We start from the raw sequence: 12422 nt of genomic DNA, 5'->3' as shown, positions 1-12422 counted from the left end.
CAGGATCAAGAATATTTTCTTTGGTATTAGTGATACTTCAAACAAGCAAACAAATGGTGTTTTACGTATATTCCACCTGGGCATCCTGGCTTCACCACAGCAAAAAGAAGGAAATTTGGGCTTCCTTCATGATATGCAATTTGATTAGCAAGATTTAAAAAGACAGAGTTCTAAGCCAAGCAAAAGCTCTTTTCAGACAGTTTAAGAGAGGTATTTGTTTTAATTTTCCTTCTCCTCTCTGTTTCAGGTGTGCCAACAGTCCTGCACTGTCTATGCATCTTAGCACAAGTCAGTCCTTGCTGCGCTCAACCTCACAAAACCCTCTGAGCAAACGGGACGCTGTATTCCGAGTTCCTTCAAGGTAAGGGCCTCTGCACTTATCCCTTCTTAGCTGAGATGCCTGAATTAGTTTTTAAAGGAGAGGAAGAAGGCATGTCCCAGGGCAATTTAGATCATCTTGCTTTATCTTAGTGCTGTTAAGACTCATAGCACAAAAGCAACCCAGACATTGAGACAGACAAAAAATAATGCCAGCCCAGGATGTAACTATTAGCTGGTTATAAAATGCAGCAGTTTCCTTTTCTCCTGAGTAGCTGTCCCAGTTCCCACCAGTAGGCAATTTGGCTTGCAACATTTAGCACTTTTAGAGTGTGTGAGCTAACTGTTGCCTTTAGCGTGGCATAAACACAACAGATGATGATGTAGGGAGGAAAAAGCATTCACTGAGTCTTGTCTGGGGGATGACCTACATAGAGCACTTCTGGCTTTTCTGACGATTAGTAATAAAAGCAAGACTAATCCCATGTCAATTAAACCTTTATTCTTCCCACGCTATAAAATTTTGTGCGTTTGCTATGGGTCAAATTGTGTTTTCTTTGTGAAACAAAACTGTGCTAAAGAAAAAGAGAAGGATATTGTTTGAGCAACCTACCTAGCAAGAGGAATTTTGCTGTAGCATATGAAAATGTAGACAATAGTCTTGCTACACAGAAGTGATGTACAATTAAGACCCTGAGTTTTCAACATGTCTAACACATTGATCAGTTCTGTTCATATTAAGTACGGCCTCCCTGCAGCTGTGAGAGCACTGCTGGTCCTCAGGGCCCCCTTTCATTAGCCCCTTGCCAAATCTCCTTGGCTCCACCGTTGCCAGTCCTCCCTCGCAGCACAGTTCCTTGACAGGTTGGTCTCCTTGCTTTAGTTTACCCAGATTGTTCCTAGCCCAGGTTTTCCCATGTAGCAAGTTTCACAGTCTCTCCTAAATCTTAATCCAGTTTTCCTAATGGAAAAGTTCCAGTGCTATCACTAGCCCCAAAGCACCTGCTCAAGTAAGTTGCAAATTCCCTGCACCTACACGTATCCACCAGTCCTTTCTCCTTGATGATCTAAATGCAACCTCTCTAGACCTTATCTTTCAAGTAAGTCTTTCCCTTCTGCCTTTGACTGGGCTTTTTCCCTTCTACAAGCAAATCAAATATTTTTCACCTCCACACTGCCTGGACATCAGCGACGGCAATGGATATTGTTCAGAAGAAAGACCATTTTCCCAAGGCCAATACCAAGCAGAGAGCCTGCTCTTGGCTCAACTGTTCTGTCTCAGCCTGACACGGAGCACTGTAGGGAGGAAAACACCACTGAGGATGTGTAAATCCATGCTTCTCAATGCTTAAAATAGCCAAAAAAAAAAAAAAAGGTATACTAGCGTGATGAAAAATGGAAGTCCACAATATTCCCCTATCTAGCACTACTATCATGAGTAGAAAGCAGTGCAATGTGAAGTTTCAGGCTAATAACAGGATGTGCTAGCGGCTCAGCATTTAATAATAACAATACCAGTTATAATATTAGAAGCAACGCAGCTGGGAAAGTCAGAATTTCCTCTCCAAACTGCCGTAGACCATCTGTTATTGCTACAGAAGGGCTACGTCATGACAAAATAGTAACTTTAAACCCCAGTCACACAAATGATGCAGATCCATATTCTTAAATTTGGCAGAATTTAAGTCAGATTGTAAGCTCAGTGCCCAGTTACTAACTTGGAAGTTGCTTTTGCAATATATTTTTAGGCATTCAGAAATTGTTAAATTCAGTAGTAAATTTTATATTATTTAGAACACTAGCATCAGTCTCCTGCTTTCGGATGGGTATTATAAGAAGACACGGAAAACCACTTGCTGACGTGAAGCTGTGCTGTTTTTGCACAAAGCATATATATTAAATAATTATTAAGCATATTAAATAATATTGTACATATTTATATAAATAAATATAATTATGTATTTGTATACAAATATATTTAATATGATAAATTATATTAAATAATAAGTAAAAGGAAATTTGGTAAGTAGAGTCCTAAACAACAATTTTCAGTGAAAGCTATCTAGAATTTTTTGTTGTTTATTTGATCAGGAATACTCAAAATGCAGGAAATATGGACAGATTTTTTTTTCTTCTGAAAATTCTTCTCTAAGGGGAATCTATTATCCTTTAAAAGTGAGTGAAATCAGTGATAAATTTCACACTGATCCTGTTCTGGGTTTTGGGTCAGGACTTGAACTTCCATAATAGGTAATACCCAGTCAACTCTCAAATTTAAAGCCCTGGCAGGAACACCTTGTGAGAAGTAGCTATCTGCAGAAGAGAGGTTTTATGAGAATGATAAAAAGTTAAGTGTGTGTCTATGTGCAAAAATCAGACCTATAGTATCTATCTCCTAGCCTTAGCTGTAGAATTAGTTTGGGAGACAAAAGATCCGCCGTAGTATTACAGGCTTTAAAATAGGTCATTTGGAATAAAATGCTGGGTATAAACATTAAACGCCAATAGGAAACTCATAAAGTGGAGATTACCGTGAGGTTTGTCTTCATAGATTCCCCTAAAACGTCCTTCCTAGCATCAAAATAGAAGAAGAGGGAAAAGTGGGAAGCGGCTTGAAACAAGTAGAATGGAACGAATAAGGAAGTAGCCTTCAAAGGCCACTTGAGTCAATGGCAGTGTTTACAGGAGGATTTGGCTCCTATTCTGAATTTCCCACCCACAATATGCACAAAGGGCAAAGAGGAGATTTTAAGACCAGTCTGCAGAGAGGAGCCTGCTCTGGAACCTGCAACAAATGGGGACTGGCAACTGCTTTATGGCATGAAGAATGTGCAGGCCCCTTCCCACAAGCTGTGTCTGCAGCATATTCTCTTTCATAGGCATACATATATGCATTTTTAGAAATTCAGATAGAAGTTTCCCCAGCACCTTCAAAATTTTCAATCTTTGTATCTCTGGTTCCAATATTTTGTTTTGAAAAACCTACCTGTTCATTCCTACAGGGCACTTTTTACATCTCAATATCAGCACTATGCAGCATAGAATGCAAAGATTGTCTTTAGACCTCCCCAAATTCATTCTGTGGTACTTTAACTCTTTAGCAAATATTCAAAAAAGTAATAATCCATCTGCCTGCATACACACACACACACACACACACACACAGACTGAAGACAGGTGACTGTAAGATCTGATTACCATTTAAATTAATGCCCCTTTACTGATCTCTGGTACTGTAAAAAGTCTTTATAAAGGGACTTACTTTACATTCATTTTTAAGGCCATCTTGGTACTGTCACAGAAGTATAAAGGGGCCTTAGAGTAACAGAATCAGCCCAATGGTACAAACTGCAACACTTCATTATACATTTTACAGATATTTCCATTACAAATGAGATTCCTTAATCACAGGTTGCATTCTAAATAAAACACCATTACAGAAATTAAACTGCAGAGCTGCAATGGCTGGCATATTGGAACAAGACCTTAAGGGTAGATTCTGACACTGCCAGATTATGAGAGACAAACTTGTAATAAGCCACCATTCCTTCACAACAGGGCTCAGTGGATTTAGCACTTAAGTAATTCTCTCTAATTATAAAAACAACAGAGCTTTTATATTCCAGCATTTTGTCAACTTGTCCGTAGTGCAGGAAAGCACAGATAGCCAAAGCAGCACCTCTTGTCCCTACACGATGGCAACTGTATTTTGGGACAATTACTTTCAGAGAAAAAAAAAATGTAACTGCAAAATAAATAGCATTTCCTGCCTTACCCATACTTGAGTTTGCAAAAATCATAGCCTTTTGTGTAAAATAGATGCCTAGGAACCCTAATGGAAATATATGGCAGCATCTGGCCAGACTAAGGACCCATCTAGTCCAGTATCCTGTCTCCAGCTGTGACCAACACTGGCTGCCTTGAGAAGAGTATAGCAGCAGAGGACACGTGCAGTGAAACCTTCTCAGAACGTTCCCCTAGCCCTGAACCTGCGGTTCAAGGACTTCCTGCACCAAAGCTTTACAGCTCCTTGGATTTTCTTTCCATGAAGAGTCATTTTTTGAACATATGCATATTTCTAGCAACATTACCTCCTATTTGAGGCTTCATTACATCCCGGGTGAAATGTCTTCCTGTGTTTTGAACCCACTATTGCTATTTCTGCTTCATGCCCCCCAATTCCTGTACTGGCAGGAATGACAAACAGTGGCTCCCTGCTCACCTTAAATGATGCTACGTTTTTGAAGATGGTGCTGCAATAGATCATGGGAATGCACCGTATTTTAATAGGATACCTTTGACAGTGTGTGTGCTACAGCAGTAGGAAAGAGAATGAGGAATTATCATATTAAAGACTGGAGAATGTTTTTCATTATAATCCTATTCTCAGGGTCTCATAATGTCCAAGCTGAAACCTACTTTTGGGATTCTACAATAAAAGGGCACATTCAGGTTTAAATAGAATGTATATCAAGTGTAACTAGCAAAACGCTATGTCCACTCCTAAGTGGCTGCTCTAAGGCAAGTCAGTGCTACATTTTTTCTGTACCTAATCCTGTTGCTAGAAGGCAGTTAAATTTGGGTGTCTCTTGGCATGGTATTTTTGTATGTCTAGCTCATGTTTTTTCAAGTATGCCTTTTAAAAAAATTATAAATGGAAAAACGAGCGACATTTCCTTTTCAGACATCGGCCATACCATATACCATATTGCATTCTCCTTGTCTTGAATAAGAAATAGGCTGGAACAGTCATTTCCAGTGTCTGTCAAACAGAAACAAGTTCAATAAAACGAGCAATTTTAAACTTTCAGGATAGCTGCTTTCAGCACCAAGAACTTGCATTCACTATACATTGCTCCCCAACAATGTGTCACCTGGTATAAATCTGCTTATAAAGGATTTACAGAGCTCTGGAAAATATAGTAACAAGTCTGTGCCTGCATTCACGCTCTTCTAACCTACCTACCTAACATCTTGGGAATTCAGTATAATATTATTCAGCATTTTTATTTAAACAATAAAGCATGACAATATTTTTACTGCAGTTTTTCTTCCTCCCTCCTTTTTTTTTTTTTTTTTTTTTTTTACTTCTCTTCATATCCTGTGCTTCAGCTTTCATATCTAGATGTGTCTGATCATTAGCTTTTCGGTGGTCTTTTATCACATTCAATTAATTAGATTCTCTAAAAGCCTCTCATTTTTGCAGAGGCTTTTCCTTCCCCGTGCTTTTGTCCTTGCTGTACTTTCTCTCCCTGTCTCTTTCTTGCCTCCCAGTCACTGTTTATCTATCTCCAGACAGTTTATCACAGTTTTCCCTAGCCCTTTTATAAGATGGTGTGATGGCAGAATGAGTATCTGGGAAGATGTGCTCTGGACTAAAATATATTTAACCTCTAAAAGCTGAAGTAAAAAAAAAAATGTGGATGGATCTCCTGTGGTCATATTATCCACAGCCTAAATGGCAATATCATAAGCCTCAGTGGGGCTATTGACTACTAATTACATCTTAACTGCTAATGTGTACATGATACTGTCTCTGTTTTATTGCTTTTTGTATAAGAATTTCATTTATTTTAGAGAATGATGACTTTTTTCTTGAAATAACATGAAATGTTACAGGTTTATTTTTCTTTCTTTTCATACTGTGTAGCTAAAATTCGTATCTCCAAAGGCCACATTGTACACAAGGAATACACATAGAATAGTGTATAAATATTTTGGTTAATACATGTGTATATTATTTAGAATTATATGTACTCTCGAACACAAACATATGCACTTCGGATTGTAAGCATCCTTGATTTCAATGACTTTCAAAGGACTTTTCTCATCTGACAGGTTCTTGCAGGAACCTATTACAAATTTTACACTGATACACATAACTGCTGCGTGCTCTGTTGGGGCAGGGCAGAAAACTGCAGAATCTCACAGCCTATATAAACCTGAAAGTATTAATTCATTTTACAGTTTGTAGAATGAAAAAAAACTCAAATACCTAGTCCAACATTATTGACATTTTCATTTCATTGCAAATTAGCATCTACTAGCCAAAATCAGCATCATCTTATGCTGAACAAACATCACCAAACATCAAATATTACCTTTCCTTGAAAAATTTTATGTCTAAGGGAGAGATTTGCAAAAATCGCCTAATGAAATGAAGAGCCCAAATCCACATATTCAATTTGTGATCTTAGCTTTGTTGGGGATTTTTAGAAGTCAAGATAGAAAAAAACAAAGGGGAAAAGCAATTAATATGAAATTTTTACAAGTGAGGAACAGAGAGTTTAAACATTTTGCATCACTCTTGGAATCTGAGCATTGACCTTGATTCTCCCGAGCCCCTATGCACTGCACTGCTCACACAAGCAACTTCCCATGTTTTCACATTCACCAGGTCTTGTATGAAACACCCTTTAAATCTTCAAGCCCTAGGCATCCCGCTTACATTTTCACTGTTAACGTCTGTCTCGCTGGGGCAGCCAAAGAGCTCCCGTCTCAGTAAGTTCCCATCATATTCTAGAAATGTCAGGTAGAGGTTGCGGAAGAACTCCACATGCTTGTTTTTCACTCTCAGCTTCTTTGGCGAGTTCCAGTGAATCACCTCAGAGGAAAAAAAGACAAAAAAGACCTGCTGTTAGAATACAGATTTGCTTTATTCACTGGTTTTATGTGCATGCAGTTTACTGTCCTCCTAAAAAAACACAAAAAAAGGCAAAACCAAACAACAATAACAACAACAAAAAAGCCTATGCAGATACTTCTTTCAGTCTTTTAATAAGGAATACTTTGCTGCATCTTTCAGATGTAACTGCATACTGTATAAATGATGTATTTTACACTCCTGCACAGAATAACTTGTACTTTTGCCTTGGTGTATTCTCCTAGTTCGTGATGCAGCCCCTCTTAAATGTTGCCATAACTTCAATCCTGGCCTGAGAAGTTACAGATGCTGCTGAAGAGAGTGGCAGTATGAGGGAGAAGGGAAGGTTGATATTAAACATTAATCTCAGATATCCATATGACTGTTTCAGCTAATGATTCACTGTTTCAGGCCAGACAGATTTTTCTCTTGTTAGGTATTGAGAAGGGAAAAAGCCTCAAATGAATTTCCGTATTGATTTACTCCCTTTAAAAAGGTCTGAATTCAATGCAGCTCCCTTTTCACCATTACTTCGTTTAAACAAGACTGATCTTGGTTGCATTGCACAACATAGCAATGCAGTACAATGCTTCACCTTTTGAATTCCTATTTCTAACAGGTATTTAGTCTCTGCTAATGGGAGGTAACTCTCACACTGGCCTAGATTTCACTCTAATGCTGACATAAAGGGCCTGATTCTCATTTACATCAAGGCGACTTTGCACTGCTTTCTGACAGCATGAACAGGAATGGAGCCATAAGGAAAAACTAAGGGGGAATCAAAAGTGGTTTGCAGGAACAATTTCTTTTTATAGAGGAAATACTTTTGGCATAAGGAAAAAAAATGCTTTACATCCAGTTTTATTCTCACAAATTCTCAAGAGATTAAGAAAAGAATAAAGGAAAAAAAAAAAAAAACTCCATTGGGAATATTTCCAAGCTAGGAGCTCTGGAGAGGTCCTCTGAATCCATTAAGTTAATTGCGTGAAGGTGACATGTCAGTCACACACAGCTACAGACTTCTTTGCCACCAAGCTGTACTACCAGCTGCTGATGCATCCCTCCCTGGGATTTCACTACTGAAGCTATGAGGAATTCAGAAAACCATAGATGCAGATAGAGAAAAGCAACTGTAGGGAGTTCCTGATCATTTTGGAAGCAGGCGAATCACTTTTTCCAATAAAAGGAGCACTTTAGACCCCGACCAGAAGATACACACCATACAAATCTTGGAGATTACCCAGAACAAATATATTTGGTACAGATATTCTACATAGATAAAGCTACATCCTTTGCTGATTTTACATTTATCTGTATATTTAAATGTATAGCTTGAATGTGAAATAACACATTGTTTCAATATGTGTTGAAAATAGAGAAAAAAGAAAGAAGCATTAGCTAGCACTGCTAGGATGGGATATAAACTCAAAATGGCATATTTCCTGCACTGAAAAATGGATCTTTATATCTCTTCTCTGAAAACAACTTGATGTGTTTCATCTGTTGCACTGAACTGCAGCAAAAGGCAGGAAATGCATAGAGGAAAAAAAGAGGATCAAATCCTACCTCACGCAAACAGGCAAACATAATAGCAGCATAGCGCTAAAGGAATCTGCTAAAGGGTTGATGAATACTTTTAAAGGGTACTGGTATGCCTTTTTTTTTCCTAACCGGCACAGAATGAGAATTCCTGATGCGCTGGCTACCACTATGTCTTTAAGAGAGGAGATGAGTGTATGCAGAGAAGCTGGAAAATGGGAAGAAAAAAAAATCCTGCTAAGAAAATCTTTTCTGTGTGAAAATTTTGTCTGCTAGTCCTATCATGAGCATCCAACCACCCTGGTGAGCAATCTGACTGCTCACATGAAGGACCTTCAGCACTGAAATGTTTAATGATCATTAACTCCAACACCGTTACAGACCAGGATTCCCTACTCTGACGGAATTCCCCATCAACACACACTATGTCACATCACAGCTGAGTACTGGCTGATGTCTCCGCTCCGTTGTGTGGGTGATGTCAAGTCCAGGCAACCACAGTTGTCAGTGTAGAGTCTATTTGCTGCTGTGCTTCAAAATCTTGTTGTGTGGGTAAAAGCTGGTAAGCGTCAAGGGTCTAGCTGGTGGTTGAGATCCGATCAGATTTGAAACATGTGTCAGGTTGCTGTATGTGTACAGATGTCAGGGGAACACGCAGCCAACCGAAGAAAGCTGAATGGAGCTAACGACTGTCTAAAAAAGTAGATTTTTTTTTTAATCAGGAAGGACAGCACATGTCAATGCAGCTAAAGAACAAAAAGGAAGTAAGAATCCATATGGATGACCTAAGGTAGAAAAAACACAAAACAGGTCTAGTGGAAAAGCAGCCTGTTTTTCAAATGCAGCATGATTAGAGAAATATTATGTGATACATGAAAGCGCAAAAAAGAACAGTAGGTTTCTACAGGCAAAAAGACTCTTAACCACCAATATATAGCACTACATCCATAGATTTTTTTTTTCTTCTCTCCTGTCAGCCCACGAATTCACTTTGGGTTTTGTCTGCATCTGTCTGATTTGGCTTATTGCACAAACAGCAACACCAGGAGTTTTACAGGCCAACAAATCCATGTGTGGACTGTGATGGGCATCAGTGAGGTACATGAAAGCAGTGGGTTGCACAAGTAGGGCCATGGCAAAGGCCATTATGTGATTATTAAAACCTTCACTGTGGACAACACTGAACTGCTTGGGGAAAAATAAATTAGCTGAAAAAAAGACTGTAGAAATTAGCAAAAACACTTCCTGTCAAAACAAAACAAAACAAAAAATGCAATGTCTACTTTACTTACAGCCTGACCAGCTGTTATCCCAAAATTGCAATGAGAAAGTGAACCTAGAATCTAAGATCTTATTTCTATAACATCCCCCTTTCAAGACTGAACAGCACTGTAATACTCTTATCATTTTCCCTCTTAATTCCTGAGCTATTGCAAAGCCCTGGTGGCTGGCAGAGAAAATTGCAGCTAGATCATACAAATTGCAGTGCTGTTGTCTGGACAGACATGGTGCTATCCTTCAGCCTGTCCCACACACCCTTCCCATGCTTCATCAAGGCCTCCTGAGAACTGAGGAAATTATCCTCCTAAATCTTCATCTAGCAATTTAAGTACTAAAAGATCAGAACATAAAATTCCACATCTATTTAACACTTGGTTAGTTGTCATTAAGCAGCTTGGCACTATCTACATTTCTGTTAATACTACCCTAGTTAATCAGCAGCCGTTACCACTCACTGATTAGGCTCAGTCATCCTCCTGGAATATTTCCTTGTATTTTGTGCCCTACTGAAACAGGCTATATCAAACTGATAGTTCCCATTTGTTCACCAGATTTTGCCTGAAAACACTCAAATGATGATGCAGTTGAATCCTTATAGACAGGCAGTGGCACCTGAAATGGAAGGCTACACAGGATGCTGACAGAATATGAGAGCGAGCTCTAAGGTTGGTCACCTACACAGAACTCTACTGAAAACAAAAAATCCCGGAAACGCTTGCAGATTTTTAGCAGCATTGCTCTCCCCAAGAACATTAATTATTTCAAATCCGATGTTCAAACCACTGAACTATAAGCTTCAACATCTGATTTCTATGGGTACCCTTCCTATTCATTTTTTCTCTACCCTGCAGCTCCTTCTCTCTCCACATGAAATATTTAGCCAAACGCCTCCTTTACCACAATCTTTTTTTTTTCCCCCCCACAAAGACAGATATTGTGAATTTCTCACTGTTTCAGCCCTTAGGAAAACAGAGAAGTCACCTGTGGACCTTTTTCTACTACCTACTTTCCAAGCTGAATGGCATAAAAAGTAAAAATAAATTAACACTGAAGAGTTTTATTTTTGTAAAGCTCTGAATTAACCCTATGAGCACTCTGCAATTTAGATAAAGAAATAATATATGGAGAAATTATATATGGAGAGCTATTCCTATTTAAAAGCTAGGCTCCTTTGTCCTTATTTAGGCAAACAGGAATTTCCCACTGAAATCAAAAGGAGCAAAATGCTCAGCAAATCTGCATATAAAGTAATTTGTGTCATTTGGATATGATCTCAATAGGCTTTCTTTTAGGCCTGTTATGGTTGAAAAGTTTAGTTTAAATACCATTCCCCTCATCAAATAACCATTGCATCTACATCTTCCAGTATCTGAACCAGAGATGCCTGGAATTTTTCTTTTAAACTATGCTTTGTCAGAAAAGACTTGTTCAATTACAAAAATAATTCTCCTAAAGTGTCAAATATTCTACAAAAATGTTATCACAGAGACTTTTTATCTCCAGAGTGCTACCTCTGACATAAATGAGCAGAGAAGAATCGTGTTGGAGTCACCAGGAATTCAGAGGTACAGACACTGCCTTTGGATGCAGAATTTGAACCCTGCCCTGCCTGATTTGGTGACCATGATCCCAAGGAGTATTTTGCCCCTTTGCTTTTGCCTATGATGGCTAAAGATCACTATCTTCTGTCTTACTTTTTTCTACTAAAGCTTTTTATTTGTCCTCAGAAGAGTTTGCAGCTTTCCTTTCAACCCCTGTACAAATGTTTAATGTGAGGCCTCCATAAGTTGATTTTGGACGGTCTATCCCCACTAAAAACACCTCTACAATACCAAGGTTCTCCCTTCTTGACAGGGCAGAAGAAGCTTATAGACTGCATTCAAGGGAGGGTTATGTTTATCCCTCTTGGGCCCTTAGTCCTCTCAATGCAGTTTTTCACCGGGTGGCATTTAAAGGTGCAAGGGTGCAGAGTGCCAGAGCTGCTGCAGAGGTGCTTGGACAGAAGGGGTTGGTTCAGAGAGTGGAATAGAAAGAGGTGTGAAAGGACACCTTTGAAGAAGATCTGAAATGGTATGTTTTTGGTTATGGACAAGAAGTAGTATAAACTTCCTGTTACTTGTTCTTGTTGCTACTGCTTCTTGCGGTCACCTCACAAATTTGTTCTAGTGTGGAAGAGGCCCTCCGGAAGGGCACAGTGAATGAAATAGTTCGCTTTCCAAAATTGTTCTATAAGGCTATTTATCTACCTGCTAATTTAACATGAATTGTGTTCAAAGCCAACTTAAAAAGCAATCAATAGGATTTAAAGCATTTACTTATTTTGAGGTGTAAATTCTAATAATTTGATACATTCCCAGGGAAAAGTTCAGGATCCCTATTTGTGATTGAGAATTACCAGATTCTCGGTGTGTAAATAGCATCTGTATCCTTGGCAACCACACTTTTCTTCAACACTGACTCATTTGGTGAGGTCATGATTCATTGTCAGAGGCATCACAACTCATTACTTTCTTTCATAGGATTTTCCTACCATTTGGTTCGTGCCAAACCACTGTAATTGAGACTTCCTCCCAGATTAGAACAAACTATTAACCAAAAAGGAAAGCAAACACAGGGCCCAAACCAGCAAAGGCAACGTTTA

At 38.8% G+C, this 12422-nt stretch overlaps 1 protein-coding gene across 2 annotated transcripts in view; it reads right to left on the bottom strand.

Moving 5' to 3' along the window:
• LARGE1 (LARGE xylosyl- and glucuronyltransferase 1) overlaps positions 1 to 12422 on the bottom strand; it is a 259553-nt gene that overhangs the window by 22384 nt on the left and 224747 nt on the right. For both annotated transcript variants that reach the window (XM_088535285.1, XM_088535296.1), the window contains one exon: positions 6767 to 6922. In XM_088535285.1, coding sequence (XP_088391411.1) covers positions 6767 to 6922 — 156 coding nt within the window. The remainder of the gene's footprint in view (positions 1 to 6766; positions 6923 to 12422) is intronic.

Source organism: Tinamus guttatus, unplaced genomic scaffold (genome assembly GCF_059628265.1).
Source record: "Tinamus guttatus ecotype Peru unplaced genomic scaffold, ASM5962826v1 Tinamus_guttatus_pri_ptg000039l, whole genome shotgun sequence".
Classification (NCBI taxonomy): Eukaryota; Metazoa; Chordata; class Aves; order Tinamiformes; family Tinamidae; genus Tinamus; species Tinamus guttatus.
The sequence above is the reverse complement of the archived record's forward strand: the minus strand, read 5'-3'. Positions and strand labels throughout refer to the sequence as shown.